Source organism: Chiroxiphia lanceolata, chromosome 12, assembly GCF_009829145.1.
Source record: "Chiroxiphia lanceolata isolate bChiLan1 chromosome 12, bChiLan1.pri, whole genome shotgun sequence".
NCBI lineage: Eukaryota > Metazoa > Chordata > Aves > Passeriformes > Pipridae > Chiroxiphia > Chiroxiphia lanceolata.
The window spans coordinates 17933198-17953375 of NC_045648.1; the positions used below are offsets into that span (position 1 = coordinate 17933198).

Consider the following 20178-nt stretch of genomic DNA (forward strand, 5'->3'; position numbering starts at 1 on the left):
CTTCCATGAGATATTCTTTTTTTTCCATCTCCAGCAATGTGTTGCTGAAAGGGCTCAGCAGTCTTCCCCTGACCTGCTCTAAGTTAGAGACTTACAGCTTTACTCAAGGACAGATTCCCTGGGAATTTAAAAAGCAGTACACAGAGTAGAGATCTGAACTCAATTTCCTTTTTCCTGGGTTAAAAATCTGCCTCAGGCACGATAAGAATATGTTAAAGGCAAGGGACTGAGGGGCAGAATGTCTTTTTCCCTTCTCTCTCAGCAGACATTTCCATCAGGAGTATGTTGCTGCAACACATCCTCTCCATGGATCTAAGTTTCAAACCCTACTTTAGGGCAATCCTGATTTTCCTCCAAGGAACATCATTCTCACTGTCTGTTACCAAATCAACTGCTTTGCCTTGCCACACATTTTCCATTATGGTTAAATCACTATCCCTATGCACCATTTTATATCATCTCTGCATACCTTGCACTCTACAAGCTTAGTAAAAAGCAACAAAAGAAAATCTTGTTTTTTGAAGCATCTCATTTTTCATTCATAAAAACTTTAAAGTATTACCTTACCCTTGAAGTACTTTTGAGAGTTCAAATATCCTGATCAATTCATATAAGAGCATCAAGCTGCATTGTGATTTAAGAACTGCTTTGCTGTAATATCCCACTGGCAGTCAGGTGTGGATAGTAAGACATCCATTAGCAATTAACCCATTAACAAGGTCCAGTCCAGAAGGCATTAAAGGGCCAGCCCCAACATGGCCTTGGTCTTCATTCACTTATCAGACAGTGTAGAAGGCCACAGTAGTCCCAATTAGAAAACACCACATCCCAAGGCTTTGACCTCACAGGTCTCAGCTGTATCTGAGTTGAGCACAGCAGAGTTACTCCAGATGGATCCCATAAACTGTGGGATGTCTCATTAGAGCAATCCCTCCCCATCCTGAATGTATTCTGGCATTACCTAGAGGATACAGTTCTCAAGTCACACCTGGATGAGATGCTATGGCCCTGCCAAGGTTCATCACTTGAACTCTGGAAAGACCTGTGCCCCTTATTTTGAAACATCCTCCCAAACACAACTTCAGTCAAAAGCCTACGTTAACTTCCTCACCAAACAACAATATTCCCATTTAAGAGTAATCACAATGCAAGAAGGAAAAGGGAGTTGAATGGTACCCGTTTCTCCTCAGGAGGCAGTTTACTCCATTCATTGCCCAGCATCCTGGTGATCTCTGGGAAAGGCACTTCAGGCCTCTTGGCTCGAAGCTGCTCCCGACGCTCGTTCATGAACCGCACGTACCCTGTGAGGGGGGATTTGGGGGCATTGGTGTCCCTGAGGGGTTTCTTCCTCTTCCTCCCTTTGGCCCAGCCTCCTCGTTTGGTCCTTTGCTGCTGCAAAATGAAAACAGAAGACAATTCAGACTGGATGAAAACAACCACCTCTGGAAGGAATAAACATCCTTGTCTCAAACAGCTTCATCGGGAATATGTTGCTGCAACACATCCTGTCCATGGATGTGGGCTTTAAACATTACTTCAGAGGAATCAGGACTTTTCTCTAAGCAAACCCAAAGAAGTCTCATTATGAAAAGTTCTTTAGAGTATCCCCTGATCCACAGGGACAACAAAATACCATTGGCATTAACTTGATTGTAAAATCAAAAGAATTGATAATCCATGACATGATCATCTTAGCTAATGCAACTGCAAATATTTTTATTACTTGTTTGCTTGTTTGATTTAAATTTACTTTGGTTTTTAATTATTCTCATCCTCCCAGTCATTTACTTCAGTATCACTTTTGGAGAGATTTTGGGTATTAGTTAGTAGTTGATAACTAGTTATTTTGCCCCTTCCAAATCGTTCTCCTTCATGTATAATGTGCCCAAAATGTGGGTGTAAGGACAGTATAGAGGCTTTTCTATTCTCATCTGTTCTGTAGGCTCTCTTTCCCACTAATCACCTCCAATGGAGCAACCAACAAACTCCAAAGGAGGGAATATTGTAAGATTTGCCTGGGGCACGCTGTGAGCTCACAGGAATAGTATCATTATCATTCATCCTCTTGGCTTCATACTATTTCTGCAGCAATCTCTGGACAACACTATTTTCTAATGTTATGTACACACAACTATTTTCAGTACTTCTAATCTTTCCCCAGACCAACATGTTCCTGCCATCATGTTAGTTTTAGTTTCCCTCCTGGAATTTTACTACATAATTAAAAAAGGACCTCACAGCTGAAAACAATCTACAAGGAGGAATATCAAATGCATCTATCAAAAAAATCCAACAAACTCAAACCACTTTCTTGTCAAACTTCAGCTCCTTCACAATTTAGTCACCAAAAATCAGTGCTGTTCTCTGCACATTCTAATTGCCAGCTCTCCTTGGTTACCTGTGTGCAGCTGGGCAACACAGGAGAAAACCAGGGAATCAGAGGATGAAAATGGCACACAGTGAAAATATGTGATCCTGTAAAAAAAATTCTGAGTAGGTAAAACAAACCAGAATGACAAAACTCCACATCTTTGCTTCCTTGAGAAGTCACTATTGTTTCATCTCACCTCCTCCTCAGGCTTCTGCTCAGTGGTTTCAGCAGCATTAGAGGACTCATTTTGCAGCTGCTGAGCCTGTGACAAGTCCTCCACCAAATCTGGGTTATTCACAGGCTGTGAAGTTCCACCACTGAATGAACTCTCCGAATTAGCTAATCTGAAAAAGCACATAAGAGCAGAACAAAAAATTTAATCATCATATTGCTAATCACTTCCTCCCTCATCTTCTAAAACATGCAAAAATGTTGCAAATATATTCATTCTCACACTAGCAAGAAAAAAGGGATTTTAAAGTGATTTTTGAAGAACTGGCTGTTCCATGCAAGCAACTGCTGTAACTACCACAGCTACCATAGGCTTTCAAAGACAATTTGATTTTTGAAGTGTTATTTTGTTTCATTTTTAGTGAAGTATTTCATTATACAAATAACTGTCAGTCAAATATATGTTTGGATCAGACACCAGAGAGCATGAATCTACCCTTCTTCAAAAATACCATAAAGAATTTGAAATGAATAGTTTCATCATCACCCAATATACACCTTTTGGGATGTGTTTAATATATTCCTCCACAAATACATTTACAGGTCTGTGGTTGTGTATGATTTTGGATTGAACTTTATGCCACGTAATCTCCTGCTGATACATGTGGGTATTTAAAATACAAACATGACGAGCTCCCAACAGGCTCTGGAATGGCCATTATTTAATTTTGCTGCAAGAGCTGTATCAATCTACCTTCCTCCAGGAAAGGACAAGCTGTCTGGAGGCAAAAACAAAAGCAAGCCCACAGAAGTATTCCCGAAAGTAGACTGAGAAATGAGCACACATTGTGGGACAACAACCCCCTGGACATTCTCACCACTGTGCTCAGTGGGCAAATTAATGGAAGATTTTTGCACTCATCTCAGATTCTAAACTCTTCTTGAGCCAGGCTAAAGGTAACTCAGCTTTACCCAGTTACATTCATGAAAATTCCTTTATAGCACTCTATGCTTCAAGTCTCCTTTGCTCATTTACTCCAGTCTACAGCTCCTTGTGTCTATGGGAAATTTTAAATATCCAAAATAACTGTTCCTGTTAATGTAGAGTACAGCTACAGAAATTTGAGCTACATTAACACAGTTGTTAGTTGAATGCCCATGGGAAAATTTGTCTTTGGAGAGAAAAGCATATTTTTATTACTACCATCAGCAATTGTGGCATAATTACTGGTAAAAACACAAGGGCTGGGGAGATCCACACCTGACTTCCAGACACCAGGGTGAGGTTCATATTACTGACAGTTAGAGAGGGAGAAGGGAACAGGGCACACACCCTCCTGTAAATAGATTTGGTATGTGTCAAATTGAATGATACAGTTCTGGATTCACTTTTATGGTTTGAAGAATATTTCAGCTTTCCTATGCATTCCCCCTTGGCAGGGAAGCTCTAAATGACACATCCAGGAAAAACTTCCATGTAATGCAGCCACTTGCAGTGAACACTGATGAAACCTCAGCTGACACATCTTAAACACAAGCCTAATCTGGACATGGGTCTCATTTGGCACCAGGAAGTTTGAAATCCCAGATATATAAATCCAAATTCAGACCCACTTGAAGCAAATGTGTCCATGTTCGTTTTTACACTGCTTTACCTGCCTACAAAGTCTGAACTTTATTGCTTGGTGCTTTGCAAAATAGAAAAGAAGTTTCAAGTACACAGCAAGAATCTCAAGTATTCTTAAAGGACAACTTCTTCTGGCATTATAATTTTAAGAGGCCATTGTTGCAGTCTGTAAAAGCAGAGTCAGTCTGGCAAAAATGAAAGTCATGAGACTCAGTGATCTTCAGAGATCAGTGATGAACAGTATATCTTTAATGGAAATAAACTGAAATGACTACAGACCACAGATACATCCTCCCTCTCTGCCCCCATCATGTATCTTGTCTTAGATTAAAATCCTAGAGATTTACCTTCTAAAGGTAAGAGATATTAAAAAAAAAGTTTGTGACCACTTCCATCAGTTCAGAAGAGTCCTGGTTTCTCCTAAGCAGAGTCCTGTGATGTTCTATCAAGGCCAAGGAAATGTCAAAAGATTGATTTTTGTTGGGTTTCTTTTTTGTTAAAAAATTACTTACAGTGCCCTCCCCTTCCACTGAAACAGTTTCCCTGGCAAGTTCAGACATAGTATCTACCAGCTGAAGGTGAAAGAGGAGCTGCTTACCCAGTTACATTGATTTCACCACCTTCCTTAGATCCATCCTCATCTGTAAAAAGTGGAGGAAGACTGGAGCCAGCTACCAAGTTCTCCATACCTCTGAGGGAAAAAAAATAAAGGTAAGAAAGGTTAAAGTATCTCATTGTTTCTCTTGAGCAGCACTTCAGCTCAAACATCATAACACAGCACAGATCTCTTTCCCCTGTAAGCCAATTGGCAAGTCATGGCTGGTTGGCTTCAGGACAGATCCTGTGGGCAGCTGTGCTTAAGGTCAGAGAAGAAACATCATAAATGATGCTTCAGTTCAGAGTTCCCCCTTTAACAGAGCCCTGTGCCAATGCCACAGTGCTGCTGGAAATCACTGCAACATTCTATTTTATCCCTCCAGACAAATTTTCATTCATCACACTCAGCACACAGGTACATAGATCCTGCTCTTCCAGTCCACCTGCCTGTTTACTCTCAAGTGTGCCCCCTCACCAGAGGTTTGTGTTGAGCCCAGAAGAAAACTGAAACCAAGTTTCAAATTAAGGTTGTATTTGACAATTCCTTGCGCACATTTTCCCAATTAATCCATGCACACGGTTGTTATTGCTGAGTAAGAGAACACAGCTATGTTAAGAGTATTTTAACCTTTGAGTCCTACAGAACAGATACAGAAGCAAGTGATTTAAGGCACTATATACTTCTCATTCAATACAAACTGCCCCCCAAGTTACAATCAGTTCCTTTTGTAACCTTGTAGCCTGCCATCGGAATTTAAGGTGCGATATGAAATCCAAAGCATAACTAAATTTATTCATCCCCTTTCTCACTAAAACACAAAACTGTTGTATTTTAGTGAAGAAAAAAAAATCCCCCAGAAGTCTTAAACTCACTTTAGGATTATGAGTTGCCCATTCTGAAGGGCCATACTGGGTAAATTGCTGTTCCTTCAATTTAGGAGTCACTTTTGATGAGCAGCCAATACTCAGCTTGAGGACTGCTATCCCTTTCAGCTTGTACACTTGGGCTTGGAGGGACTGATGAGAGCTATAATCTTATATGGCTTTCCCATGGATTGGTGTGCTTTCCACTCAGCATTGAAATCTAAGTGATCTGAGACATAAAATCCCACTCTGTGTTTTTAATATTATATATTTTCCCACATCCCGCCCCAGTTCCAGAGATGGTTTTCTACAGACAAAAGTAGTGATACTGCTTCTTGCATCTTACAGATTTTGCAGATCTCTGTCACAAGTACTACATTCACCCTTTTCTCTTCTGCTTCTCCAACTGCCAAGATCCTTAGACCATCCTTAAGAATGGTCATTCTTAGTCCTTATCTAGAAAATAATCAAAGCTAAGCAGACTGGTTCAAGGTGCTACAGACATTGACCCCTGGCAGAGAAACTCCCTTTACTCCTGGACAGGAAAGGGTCAACAAGAAATTAGGAAATCCAATTCCTGCCCCACCATTACAAACCACAGACTGAGGACAGTTTTGGGGGCTCAGCCTCAGAACTGTGGCACAGCCAGAGACTGACCAGCAAAGGGCTTCCAAGGTGCTCAGGGATCGAGAGCACCTGCCTCAATAAGGGGTGTGGAGGAAACCAGGCTTGCTCAGGCTGGCAGAGGGGGCCAAGGGCAAATCTAACAGGTGCCTAAAACTGCCAGATGGCAGAGCAGAGATGGCAGAACCAAACTCCTCATATTGGCTTTGCTGGTTGTGTTTCCCAGAGAGGTGCTGATGGAGTCTATCCTGGCAGATCCTAAATGCTAAAAGCTGGAACTGACCTCAGCTAGTGCTGGCAACAGTCCTGCTCTGAGTGGGAGGCTGGACTAAGATGACCTCCCTCCAGATGTCCCTTCCAAGCAACATCTGCAGTTCTCTGAATCACAACTCCACATCGAGGTTTTTTCCAAATACTGGCATCTTTGACGTGAAAAGGAAGAAAACTCAACTAATATAATACATTTAGGTAAAGTGGTGAGATATTCTGATGGAACAAAGAAGATTTTAATCCTTAAAGAAGGCAGCACAAACAATACTCCCCTACATACAGAAAAGAACCTACATCGAGGTTGGGACTTGATATACCACAAGAAATCTGAAAATTCCCACTAGTTTGAAAAGTGAACTCTTCACTGATGCCCAGAAAGCTGTTTAAGGACAGCTACTAAATATACAACACAAATTGCTTCATGCAGTTGTCAACTAAGAGAGAAATGAAGTTCTGCTTTATGTTACGCAGTCTTTGTTTTGTCAGTCAAAAGTTCTAAATGAATATTTTCAAAAAAGGAAGCTTAAGCATGACCTTCTCACCAGGTCCTGGTATGTCTGCTCACATCTGGCCCTAGGCAGCAGCTGTAGAGCCCAAGCTCACTTTCAAACTGCAGGGAGGCAGATGGACACCAACTTTAACAACACAGAAACAGAACACAAACACAGGAAGCTGGGAGAACACACACTTATTTTTTTTTATTTAACCCATATGTTTTAGATATTAACTCTCTCAGATGACTGAGCCACATCCTAAAGAAAACGTAACATCACTGAAGTTACAACAGCTTCTAATAAGTTCCAGAGAGCAAGAAAACAACCATTCCCCTAAAGCTCACTGAGAACAGATGGGAACCTACACAAGTCTTTCAGTCCCATTTCTCAGGGACAACTCCCTCATACCTTTGCTCCAAAGTCACTATCCACTAGTTTCAACCCCATGGCAGAGCCACATATTTATTTCAGGGATCTACCAAAATGGCCAAAACAATAACCTGAGGAAAAGAACAGTAGTGGGGAAGAAAAGAGATCACTGCTTCTCAAACTGGAGCCTTTACGGAATTCAGAGGGCTCGAAAAGGACAAGTTGGCAAGTCCCATCTAGATCTGTTCTGAATATTTGTGTGGCTTTGTCAATTTAAACTCTGCCCAAAGCATCTCGTGTGACACAACTGGCAAAATTCAAGGCACAAGAAACAACATACACTTAGTTTTTTAATGGTTCACACATATATCCTATTTTCGTTTTTTAACTATGTCTACCCAAATGCAAAAATAAAATTAAAATTCATGTTAAACTCTAAACTTTACCAGCTCTACAATTCAGTGCAAGGAAGCATCTCTTCCAAAGAAAACTAATTCAAACTAGAGCAGCTCTGACTTCACTGTACTGCTACACTACTAAGTGTGTTGCAACCACCTAAGCAGGAATACAGAGACTGATTTATTTCTTAACAGCAGCATTTGATGATTTAAGAGGTTCAACCAACACACACACACTAACATTACTTAAATCTCTTTAGAAGCCTAGAGAAGATCCTATATTATCAAAACTGTGGCTTAATTTATCTTTTTCTTTCCCTTTCTTCCCTCATTAATCCAGGCAATTGAAGACTTCAAGATCCAGAAAACATACAACAGTATTTTGCAACTTCCAGTTTAAATTTTTTAGCTGGACACTTTGGTTGCATGCCATAAGAGATAATACTTGTACACAATTGTACAGAGTGTACCAACACAGTCTGACAAAATTACTCAGATGAAAGAAAAAAGCTTTTACAACATAAATATCTTAAGTGCTACTACACACACCAATACACAGGGGAGAATGAAACAGTGAGTAATTAAACACCATTCAAAACCAGAAGTATGTTTAAGCTTCCTTAATTTCTTCTCACATTACCTTTTGTAGGCCCTGACATAACTTATGTTATTCTATCAGGAAATAAAATAGCTGAGTTGTGTTTTGAGTAGACTGAAAGCTACCAGCAGATCGAATTTCTAGTCACATCTGTTCAGTAGAAAGGAACAATTAAAAGGAGGTAGTTGAAGAATCAGGATGAGAACAAATCCATGACTGGAGCTAGACAGAATGACTGACTTTTCCATAACCTCATTACCATGGCTGCACTATTAACAACACTACTAGAGGGCAGCAGAAATAAGCACAGGGGTGATGAATAATCTGAAGTTTAAGAGCCTTTTATGTATACAATGAATGAAAGGTCACAATCAACCTCTTGAAAGAATCAAATCATTTTACTCCAACAGCAAAAACGTATTAAAAATGTGCAAATAATTTCATCTGACAGACCAACTCAGCACAGCACACCTGCATTCTTGTTTTTCAGGAGACAACCAGAGTCAGAGCAGGACGTGTTCATGGCCACACTGTCACACCAGCAGCCACAGGCAGCCGTTCCTCTCTAACACTGAGCACTCCTGACTCACCCCAGATGAACAGTCTCTTCCAGACCCTAAGCAAAACAACTACTGTGCTCTCCAAAACGTTCATGACTTCCACAAAACACAACCTGCTTAGTTTGTGTAAAGTCATTCACAAGGTAAGTGAAATAAAGCTGGACTCTATATATAGCCTGCACAGGTCTGGTCATGGAATAAGTCCCTGTCAAATCCAGACTGACTTTCTTCTCATCCCAAGGCCATGTCAAGTCTCAAGATGGCCCTAAACACCGGGAAAAGAGCAAACAGTCCTCAGCAATGTTGTGTTTTCCATGACTACATTGCAAGAGATGATCTGAAGATTAAAAAAAAAAAAATAAAAATCACAAATTTCTAAACTCTTTAGCCTTCCCAAGGTAAGGTTATAAATACGTATTATTTATCACAGCTAAGCATATTTAAATATGAAGTCAGTCAGAAATCCAACTTACAGTCTGATTATAAAACACTGCAGGAGTTCCAATTACCTCATTGCCAGCTCTAGTTTTAGAAACGTTACTGCTGAGTGGAGGATTTTTCTCCTCAAGTCTTTCATCCTTCTTTGCCAGAATAAATAGCTCCAAACTTTGCCATTCAGAGGATCCCAGATTAAATTTAAAAAAAATTTAAAAAAATCATCTGCTGTCACAGAAGAGCCACAGTATTCCTTATCTAAGCATCAGAACCCAAACACTTCACCCTGTAAACAATCTAAACTCAGATGATTTATTGAGGGAAAAAACCCACAGGACCATCACTTCTTCCCCATCTGTCCACATGTAACCAGAACATCAGAAAGAAAACTGAAGCAAGTCCATCTCCAGTTAAAACCAGAACACTTTTGGAGCTGTCAGAGGAAGGTCAGATTCCTTCTGACAGCAGCATTTTCTTCCATCAAGCTGGAGCAGAAGCATGTTATCCAACATACTTGACTGCAAAAAAATCAGATTTGATTTTTTCCCCCCCCTATGGGCAACTCATTAGACAAAGGTTTTTGTGACTTTAGGAAAATTGCAAGCCAAACCTAACGGGACAGAGGTTTTTCTGTCAAACCAGAAAATATATACCAGAGAACAGCCAACTGCTTTTAGTTTTACTTCTTGCCAGTAAAAACAAAGAAACACTAGAGACCAAAACAAAGACTTGCAAGCAAAAAGTCCAGAGTTCCACCGCATTTCCAGGCAGCTTAAGGAAAGAAGGGAAAGAGGTAAAGCTGAGGTTTAGGCTTAGTTTGTCTGGGTCTCTGCAGCAAACACTAACAAAGCTGTTTGTACTCAGACCTTGGAAACAGCTGCAAAAATGTATTTTTTAAAAAGTGTGTACAATTCTGTATTCTACTCTTACTTGTATGAATGCTTTAGTGTGAGGCACACATAAGACATTTCATATATATTAAATCCTCCTGTTCTCTGGAATTTAAGCCCCCAGGAAAGGTATATACTCAACTCTGCAGACAAAGGCAAGAACAGCTCCCCGTTGATCCTCTTCAAACTCATGGAAGAAATTAATCAACTTTTTAGATCACTTGAGAGAAAAGAAAACCCCACAATGAGACAACTGTACAAATAATTGTGCTATTTGCCCCTGGACAGCTAAAACCAGTAACTGTGGTTACCTCTGGTACCCAGAGGGAAAGCTTTGCTATCTACCCCTTCATTGCAGGTATTAAGTACCTGTAGATTAGGACAGTTCATTTTATTCTGAGTTAACTTTCTTCGTGGTAGCATCAGTTGCCATTTAAACTAACACCACTAACAAATACAACTCTGCAAAACTAATTTAATTCCCATGTTACAGATCTCACATGAGAAAATATAAACCATTCAGATCACAAAAAATAAGTCTCAAAATAAATCTTGAGAATACTTTATCTTTATTAATACTCTACCTAAGGTAAGTCCAGTATTTGACTACCAGGGATGGCACTGGCTTTTGTAATTTATCCATAAAAATCTCTTCTGAATTTCCAGTGACTACAGGCAATTTAGTCTACCTCTTCACCTGCTCTGCCAACTGAAAATTCCTCTGGGATCTGAGGACCTCATTTCACAGGACAGTTTTCCAACAGCTACTTTCACATTAACAAGGCAAAGGGGATACCCCATAAAAACCCACAACCAGCAGCTACGTTAAGAGACACAAACCACCCCTGGAGCACAGACACTTCTCAAACCACAGCCACTATAAATCATCCAGGACCTCACCAGATCCTGTTCACAGTTACTTCCCTGCAAAATTAAAGTTCCATTCCTCTGATCATTTATGTCTGTAAAACTCAATCACTCACTGTTTGTGGAATGCAAACATAAAAGTGCCATGAGCAAAGCAGTTTATTAAAAAATGTAAATGTACAGACCGAAGTTTTTCATGGTGTTTGCCCAGGTCAAACATTTACCAGCACCACACAAGTGAAACAAGAAACAGTATTAATTAATGTTCGAGGAGTACTTTGATTTAAAATACCAAATGAGTATTCTGAACTAGAGAGAACTTAATGTCAGGGAATCCTGATTGTGACTGGCCAGTGAAATGCAAAGTTACGTATTCAAAAGTAAAATAACTGAAGAGTGGATACACCTGATGAGATTGAAAAGTTGGCTTCAAGCTATTTTAGCACTTTTGCTCTCTCTCAAAGCCTTATTCATCAAGAAAGTTGTCAAGGAAGTACAGCATATACTCCAAGCTCACTTAAATTCTGGGACAGGAAACTCTAGCTGCTGCCACAGAAGAACACAGATTGGAATTTTTCATGCACATACCCACCAAAACAAGCCATTTTACAGAATATGGGGTCAAATACTTTGGATGTGAGAATACACTCAAAAAGGGATTGAGTATATAGTTTAAAAATGACTCACCACAGGCTTCATGACCCAACACAAAAGCATCTCCTCTGACCTCAAGAGCCACAAAGACAGCATGGAACTGGATATTTTAAATGCACTGATATGAGTACAGGGACAAAGGTTAGAGGAAATGAAGTGTGGGAAGAGTCAGTGATTCTCACACAAAACAAGCAACTCTTTCTGCCTGTTTTCAGAGATGATCCATCTTTAGGAAAAAAGTATGACATGTCAGCTTCCATACATTTTTGCTCTTTTCTTGCTATTGCCTTGTGTATTATAAAACAAAGGAGTTTTAGCACTCAAACCCGTGTCACCTAGAAGAAATCTCAATTTTTAGACAGCCTTACTTGTGCAAAACAACAGGCATATAAACCTTCACTTTGATAGGCTATTTCTTTCCCTTTATAAAAAAAACAGAACTGCTACTAGCAAACTCTTTCTCACAGCAAGAATAGTGAAGAACTGGGTTGGGTTGTTCGTTTCTAATCTGTTCTTAAAGCTCTCTGGTAATAGTTTAAGATGTACCAGAAATGAAAGTTTGGAGATATATTGCCTGAAGTGCACAAAAATCCCTTTTCAGCCAAGGCTCCTCTAAGAGGCACACATGATACCATTGGCACCATAGGACAGAAATTGTAAAGACCTTGGGAGCACACTGAGGGAAAAGCTAACAAGGAAAAGAAGCACAAAAGACCAGACAAGAGGGTCAAGTAAGTACCAATGTCAATGGACACTGCTTACAATACCTTGTCTGGAGTCCTGAAAAGAAGAGAAACAGAAAAGATACCCCATTCCTGCCAAAGCATCCTCTCCAGGAGCAGCAGACAGCTCCTTTGACCAGGGCTAACAAGATTTGAAAGCTGTCTGAGGCCACAGTGTTAAAAGAAATACTATAAGGAAAGACTACACCAAAGAAATGAGAGAAATTTTAAAAGACTGAAACTTTATGCTCTAAACTAGGCATATACCAGATCCCCCTCTCAGCACCAAAAGGGAGAGCACACAGAAAGTTTCAAGTCATATGGGGACTCAGGTACTTCCATGGCTCCATAAAAGAAGTAACTTAAATCAACAGCAGAATGCAGAGAAGTTAAAATAAAGCTTTACCTACCCTTATCTTCACCTAAAGGCAACAGGAAATTATACTGTTTAGCATCATGAACAGAAAACAAGGGGAAAAACCAAGGGTATAAGCCCAGTGGAGTGGTCTGCCTGCTCTCCAGTGTCAGGCAATACACAGGACACCCAGATGTGTGTGAGGGGTGGGAAAGGGCAGGCAGGGAGCACATTCCTGGAACACCTGTAGCATAGGGAATGAAAATAGGTAATGATGGAGCTGAAGTAGGATTGAGAGGAAAGCATCCATGCCAGCAGCATGCCCAAATATCCCGGGCTGAGTGTTCAAAACAACAGCTAAACTTCTGCAATATTGCATCTGATCCCCAAACTGCTTCCAGTAGCCCAACCAAACTGCTGTGAGGGCAGTGGCCCACTTCTTTCACTGTGTTCCTTATGGATGCTGCAATCTCCTCTTTGTGCCTCTGTCATGTCACAGGCAAGAAGTCAAAAGAAGGAAGGAAAAAAATGTTGACTAAGAGCAGAGCATCACAGCCCAGAGGTTGGAGCCAAAGAGCAAACAAGAACCTGGGAAAAGGATGTCCAGGACTTGTATTAATCTGCTCTTCCAACTTCCCCCTTCCACAGCTGCTCCTCAGAGGGGAAACGGGCACAAGCTTTGCACACCAGAGTTGATCTATGTACACAACAAATTTAGCCCTAAAAGAGGATGTAAATCTTTTCAAATAGGTCGATGACTAAACAGAGGTGAGGATGGAGGTCTTGCACAACACAAAGTCTGAAGCATTTACATTTGAAAAGATTCCTAATTCGTGTCTAATTACAAGTGTTCTGAAAGATACTTGGCATTCAGGTTTGAGTATTTACCATATTTAGCAAACAGCAAAGACTTATACTGCTTTTACATTTCTTTTGGATGGTTTCATTTCTATATATATTTGTTCAGTAAATATGGTTCCTCTGAGCTAAAGCACAAATATTATCCCAACACCTCTATATATGGGTAAAGATACATAGCTGGTTTGAAGGTCATAAAGGAAATCTCCAGGAGCTAAGAATACAACCAAACTTCAGAAATAGACTTTAAAACACTACCAATCTTAACCTTTTTATTCTGGACACTTCAACTAATTGTTAGTCTTTGCTTGATTTCAGACAACCAGAAGTCGCTCTGAGACTCTGACCTGAATACACATCATGCAATTCTTACTGCAAGGAGAAATAAGAACTACAGCCTTCATGATCTGTGACAAAAGGTCAGCAACTCTCTGCTTTACACAGCATTAAACAGTATGGAAAGTGGAAAAACACTGCTATTTTCAAAAGGACTACAGCACAGACTTCACCTCAGTACAACCTCATAATCGTAAGTTCATTGCCTCGATCAGAAACAGGTCAAGTCAACTGGGGGAAAACAAGAATTCAGGCACCACAGCCTTTTCTCATTTGTGGAGTCCAAACATTTTACAACAGAAGTGCAAACACGGGAAACTTACTTTCTTTAGTTACCTTTTGCAGTCTGTTAGAAGCAAGCACACAGAATACCTGAGGATTCACTACCACATTTAATCCCCAAAGTTAGCTCGAGGGCTTTTTGAGTTAAACAACTGCCTTCTTAGTCACCAGCACTCCCTTTTTATTTAAAAAGACTCCTCTGAAAAAGCACTTATCTGTATTTTGCTCCCCCCCACATTTCCCAAAACAAAGACAAAAAAGCATGGCATTGCTTTTTAAACATTACATTTTTTAAAAGCAGAAAGTATTCAGCTTTTATGAAAACTTCAACAATCATATTTGAGCTTACAGACTTCCCAAGAAAAAACATTTATTACAGTAATGGAAGCTTGTCCTTCCTGGATTTTAATAGTCTCCCAAAACAGCTTATTCCCACCCTAGGAAGGGTCATCTATGTATAACTCTAGACAAAATATGCTCATAGCATTCCAAAGCTCCGTGGTAAGATCACCAAAATAACCCAGCAGGTTCAATGCACATCTCAGATGTGCTTTGTTTTCTGTGACAAGAGGTACACTCGGAAGAAACAGTTAAGTCAGCCTTGAGTAAACCCTCACCTGGCTGCCCTAAGTAGCACACACCCATCCTTCAGCAACGAGGACACTTCTCAAAACACTCCAGTCACCTCTCCTACTGCTGCCTGATGAGTACCAGCAACGAGTAAACCTCGAGCAGGTTGCACTCCTGAGAGACCAGAGAGTACTCCAGCAGTCACCACTTAACATCCCCCAGCCACAGCATGAGAAGCCCGGATCTTGGAGTTTAACATGGAAAAAAAACCAAGTAAGAAGTTTACTATTTGAAACTATGCCAAGTAACCAAGCTGAACAGGAATGCCTGATTGAAATTTCAGCTTGTAAAAACTGTGGGGTTTGACAACTGAAGTATATTTCATTTAGAGCTAACAGCTCAATTAACAAGAAGCAAAAACATTCATCCACTTGACAATGAAATTTTCTTCTACTCAAGTATCCATGTCTTAGTCATCCTGAACTTGTTATTCCTATTTAAAATGCCTTTCTCAGTAGCAATTGCTAACATCACCTGATAGTCACACATTTTATGCATAAGTATCTTCTAAGCATATAAAAAAAAATCTGCAGATTCCAACCAGTTTTGCTGATTAAGATCCACCCAGCAAAGCATTAATGAGCAAGGCAAATGTCTTGTCACCACAGTTTCTTTGTTGGTTGTTCCTGCCCAGTTATGGTGGAAGAAAAAAGGAAACAATCTAAGACATGTCCACATTTTCTGTTATACTGAGTTAATCTTACTCCCAATAAATCAAGAAATACACATCTTGTATCATTCACATTTAATGACTCAAAATTTAGACCAGAAGTGACTTCTAGAGGTCAAGTGGTCCCAATACCTACTCAAAACCAAAGTGAAGTTCATCCTCATGGTACACACCATGTTAGACTGTCTGGCTCAAAGCTTCTGACATAAACCAGCAAATACCCTCAACTGCTTTGGTTTTTTGACAGGAAGGTTTCCAATTGCTGAAGAAATAACCACTGCTTGTTTTCAGGGCACAGTGATGGATGGAAGACAGGACATAAAAGCAGTTGAAACAACACTTAGGATGACCACAGGAACAGAGATATCAGACAGTACCTCTCCCAGTCCTGACAAAGCTGGAGGGACAGAAGAATAAAAAGACACCAGAAGAGAGACGGAAAGTCTTCACTTTTTTCATCTATTAACCTGAAAAAAAAAAATCCATCAGGAATAACCTTATCAAGGAATCCAGGATCTCCTCTCCAATGAAGCTAGAGCTGGACTTCCAATATATGATATTGCTCCTAATCAAAGATTCCCTCACGCTTTGTATTAATCTCAGATTTACTCTCAGTTCTGAGCACAACAAGCAGTAATTCAAATAAACAATGACAAGTTGCCATTTCCAAGAGGAGTTGTGTGTTAGGCTCACTACACAGAACACAACTTCCAGCAATGTCAAGTAGGTTTAATTCAGTAGCAGTTTTAAGCAGGTTTTTCTTTTCTTTAAATGGAAAGCTTAGCTCAGGGCTGCTGTGTTTGCCACTTCACTAATTAGCCCACTTGTTCAATCCATTCTGTCCTTCAAGTGGAGGACACAGCAAAATGAACTGCATACACTTTCACAAGATTATAGGGGCAGATGACTGAGGGACCAAGAAGATTCTGTAACATCAAGCCCTTCATGCCATATAAGCAAAAGAAGTTCTCATTTTTAGCCTCACAGAGGATATACTGTTATTTGCATGACAATAGGGCATTAAATCTGAAAAGAAAGTCTCCACTATATCAAAAATTGAAAAGACATTCTGTGCCAAAGCTGGATTATGATTCACCAAGCAATACTCCTGCCACTGGCAACCTGGAACCATCTCCACAGTGATCCTCAAGCCCTACCTGAATAACCACTGCAGTACTTAGCACTATACACCTGCAACCCTTCCTCTATGTTCAACATCCAAACAGCAAGTGATTTGTCAACTATTTCACTGATTTGTCATCTCTTCTCTATTCTTTCAGTAAACTGCCATTCTAATTCCTTGTCTGTTTTTGCTGATGCTGCCTTGCTTCTTTGGAGTGATTGCTTTGCATTTCATTTACCTTTTAAACACCAAATTATTTAACGGTAGGAAGTCACAGCAAATGCCAGGAAACTCGTTTATGTGATCTGCAAAACCTCCAGTTGGTCAGATTTCTGCATTTTTAATTACAATGGTATACAAATACATCAACAGAACTGAGAGGCTACCAAGCAAGTTCAGAATCAGAGACACTCAAGTGTCAAAACTGGAAGACAGATACACTTCTTTTTATGCACTGACAACTGATTAGAGTAAAATTTCTCTACATGACAGACCCTGTTCATGATAACTTTCAGTTAACACATTGCTGCATTACCACAATTCTGACTCCTCACTTGCCCAGAGTGTTCCACTGGTCAGGCACTGATCCACCTTCACACAAGCTGGAAGGAAGGAACACAACCATGCAATAGAGCTACAGACCAGTAAGTTCCTACATTAATACAGCATTACTTAAATGCCTCCATGAAAAGTAAATTATAGACATTTAGCTGACAAACATCACTGACTCAGACTCAGAATAAGGAACTGTGCACCAGTAAAGAAAAACCACTTTTCTCAATGTAATTCCCACAAGTCACCAAGTGGGAACTAAAGTGTCACTAAAGACACTAAGATAAAAGCTGAAGTTTTTTTTAAGGCTTTTTAAGTTTCCAGCCCTTACTATGCATTTGAAATCTCCTGCCTTCCCACCTCTTTCTCAGTATAAAAATTTAAACCTTCTGTCTGTGCTTATTTGAATATCAATGCTTAAAAACACTCTTCCATGTAACAGCAGTGAGAGAACACAAACTTGAGGAACATGCTGAAAAGTTCCTTGTGATCTGTTATTTTCTGCATGCCTTGCAAACCCCTCCTGATAAATGTCTGTTCTGCAATTCCCTTGAGAAATACTTTGTTGGAATGGCATTGGGACAGAACGTGTGTTTTTACAAGTGGCAATAAAATTATTCAAGTAGCTTGCCTAAAAAAATCCAAACACATAAAGCATTTTTCTATAGAGGAAATGCAAGTAAGCCATTTAGAACAGAGTGCACATTTTTTCATACTTGTAATGAACTTTAAGTCTTTAAAGGTTAAAACAATATTAACAGAAAAGATTTCTCAAGTAAGAAAAATATCTTTGATATTAGGACAATTTTCACAGCACTACACATTCAAAACAATTCATGTAAAATCTCACAGTCTAAATTTAACATGCAGTTAATAATTCTACAGCTCTTTATATCCAAATGTAAACAGATGAACATTCAAATCTTATATCTAGACAAAGACCACTTTGCTTAGTCTAATACAAATACTTGTAAAATTTCTCTACTTTTTACAGCACAAATTTTTATACTTTTATAATTAGAAAATTTCCTGGGCTAGAACCAAAAAAGCTCATTTCCTGCCTGCAAAGCTGCAGTGCACCACCCACATGCACAGGCCAGAGGGGATGACTGTGATCACTGTGACCCATTTTGCATCAGGCACCTGCCCTCTGCTAAAAATCCTAAACAAAGAGGATTTCAGACCTACGTCATGGTTACCCAAACTTTTTTAAAACACTGACAGTAACATCACCCCATCAGCTGTCCCACATGGCACCTATACACACATTAAATCTGTACAACTCCCCATTGCAGCAGTCAGATTTTGTTGTGCTTCCATAGGTTGGACCCTAAAGCTAAGAACTTGTATCAGTAAATTGATTGTTTTTGAATAAATGTACCATTTCGAGAAGTTAAACAAATGCTGCACCTGCATTTATTTTTAGGACTGAAAATATGCCTTTAACTCATGTTCAAACTGATCTTTTAGCAACCTTTTCTGAATTCCCAAGTAGCTGTAGCAGTGCCAGCTGCAGTAGACAGGTATTATACCTTCCCTGGTAAGACTCCTGCTCTCATTTATACCTAAGGCTTAACTGCTCAAGCTTCACTAAATGCTAATGCTCCCAAGCTGGATTATCCAGTCACCTCCAACACTTCTCCATGTCACTGCTTTCCAAGGAAGTCTTCCCAAGCCCACACCTGTCCCAAGGTGTTCTAGTTTTATTGTAATCAAATATAAAGTCTGGTTTGCCTGAATACAGACTTTAAAAACAAAAAGCTAAACCAGGTTAGTCAAGCACAAGTACTGAAAAAGCAGTTGTCACGTTGCATCTCCCTAAATAACCAAGAAGTTTTAAATTGATGTCATTTTCTTCAAAAACATAAAATTTCAGAAAGCAGCATGAATCACACACTATTTGTGACTTTAAATTGACATTTAAAAAGCCAGGGATCAAACTGATATGATTCAGAAGCTTTTTTCCTCACTTTCTTTTTCCTATACTAAGATCTTTAAAAAGAAAAGAAAATATTTGTGCTTCTACATTTTGATCAAGTGTGTGGTGTTAGTGGACAGTTTACAGCACCCTGGTGATGTCACACAGTGATTTATGAATTACTGTCAAACTGGTACAGCAGAATGGGAAAACAGCAAAATATTGGTGGTCTAAGTTGAGCATTAGATGAATAAAATTTTCGTGCCTCTTTCAAGTTTTGCATATTGTGATACCACCAGAATTTAAGGAGAGCTTACAAAGTAGTGGTTTCTTGCTGCTAAGAAGGGAAGGTCTTACTCCCTTCTCCTTTCACAGCTGGTTACAGCAATCTCCACAGCTTACTGGGCATTTTATAGAGCTGCTTAACTTCCTAACTCTTCCCTTTGGGAAGCTGGGTATCTCCTACCAGCTCAAATACATAGTTGAAAGGACTCAAGGGGCTGAAATAAATACCAGAGCTTATCAAAAAAGGAATGTGTATGGAAACTCCCACTTCCATGCGGGGTAAAACCAGTCATATTAAGCTGTAAGAGCCACCCCCAGTCACCCAAGATAACTTTTTGGACTCATTCTGCTAGTAGTGGGCTGTAGTTTTCACAGGATGTTAAAAGAAGCATCCAGAAAGGTCCTCTGGCTGCATGAAGACAAGCCAGGTGCTGGAAGGTGCAGACAACAGCTCTCCACTGCCTAGGGCTACAGTTTCATGGCAGCATAAGCCTGCTGAACTACAGCTACTCCTACTGCATCATCTTCAGCCTGGCACTTGTTCACTGGACCAGCCACATGGTGTTTCAGCATGCTAAAGAAACAGAAGAGCTTTTAGTTCATTTATCAAATTAGTTTATGCCAAATTAGAGGGTGAAATGGCTCAGCAAAGGATCCA

General features: G+C 39.8%; 1 protein-coding gene across 7 annotated transcripts in view; it reads right to left on the reverse strand.

Annotated features, from left to right (window-relative positions):
• Window positions 1-20178, reverse strand: part of HMG20A (high mobility group 20A) — a 39281-nt gene that overhangs the window by 12827 nt on the left and 6276 nt on the right. For 5 of the 7 annotated variants that reach the window (XM_032700285.1, XM_032700292.1, XM_032700284.1 and 2 more), the window contains 3 exons: window positions 4768-4860; window positions 2568-2715; window positions 1177-1392 (listed from right to left, as the gene is read on the reverse strand). In XM_032700285.1, the coding sequence (XP_032556176.1) occupies window positions 1177-1392; window positions 2568-2715; window positions 4768-4856 (453 nt within the window). In that variant the 5' untranslated portion in view covers window positions 4857-4860. Of the gene's footprint in view, window positions 1-1176; window positions 1393-2567; window positions 2716-4767; window positions 4861-6537; window positions 6677-20178 lie in introns of all 7 variants that reach the window. The other 2 variants (XM_032700289.1, XM_032700291.1) reach the window with 2 other exon arrangements.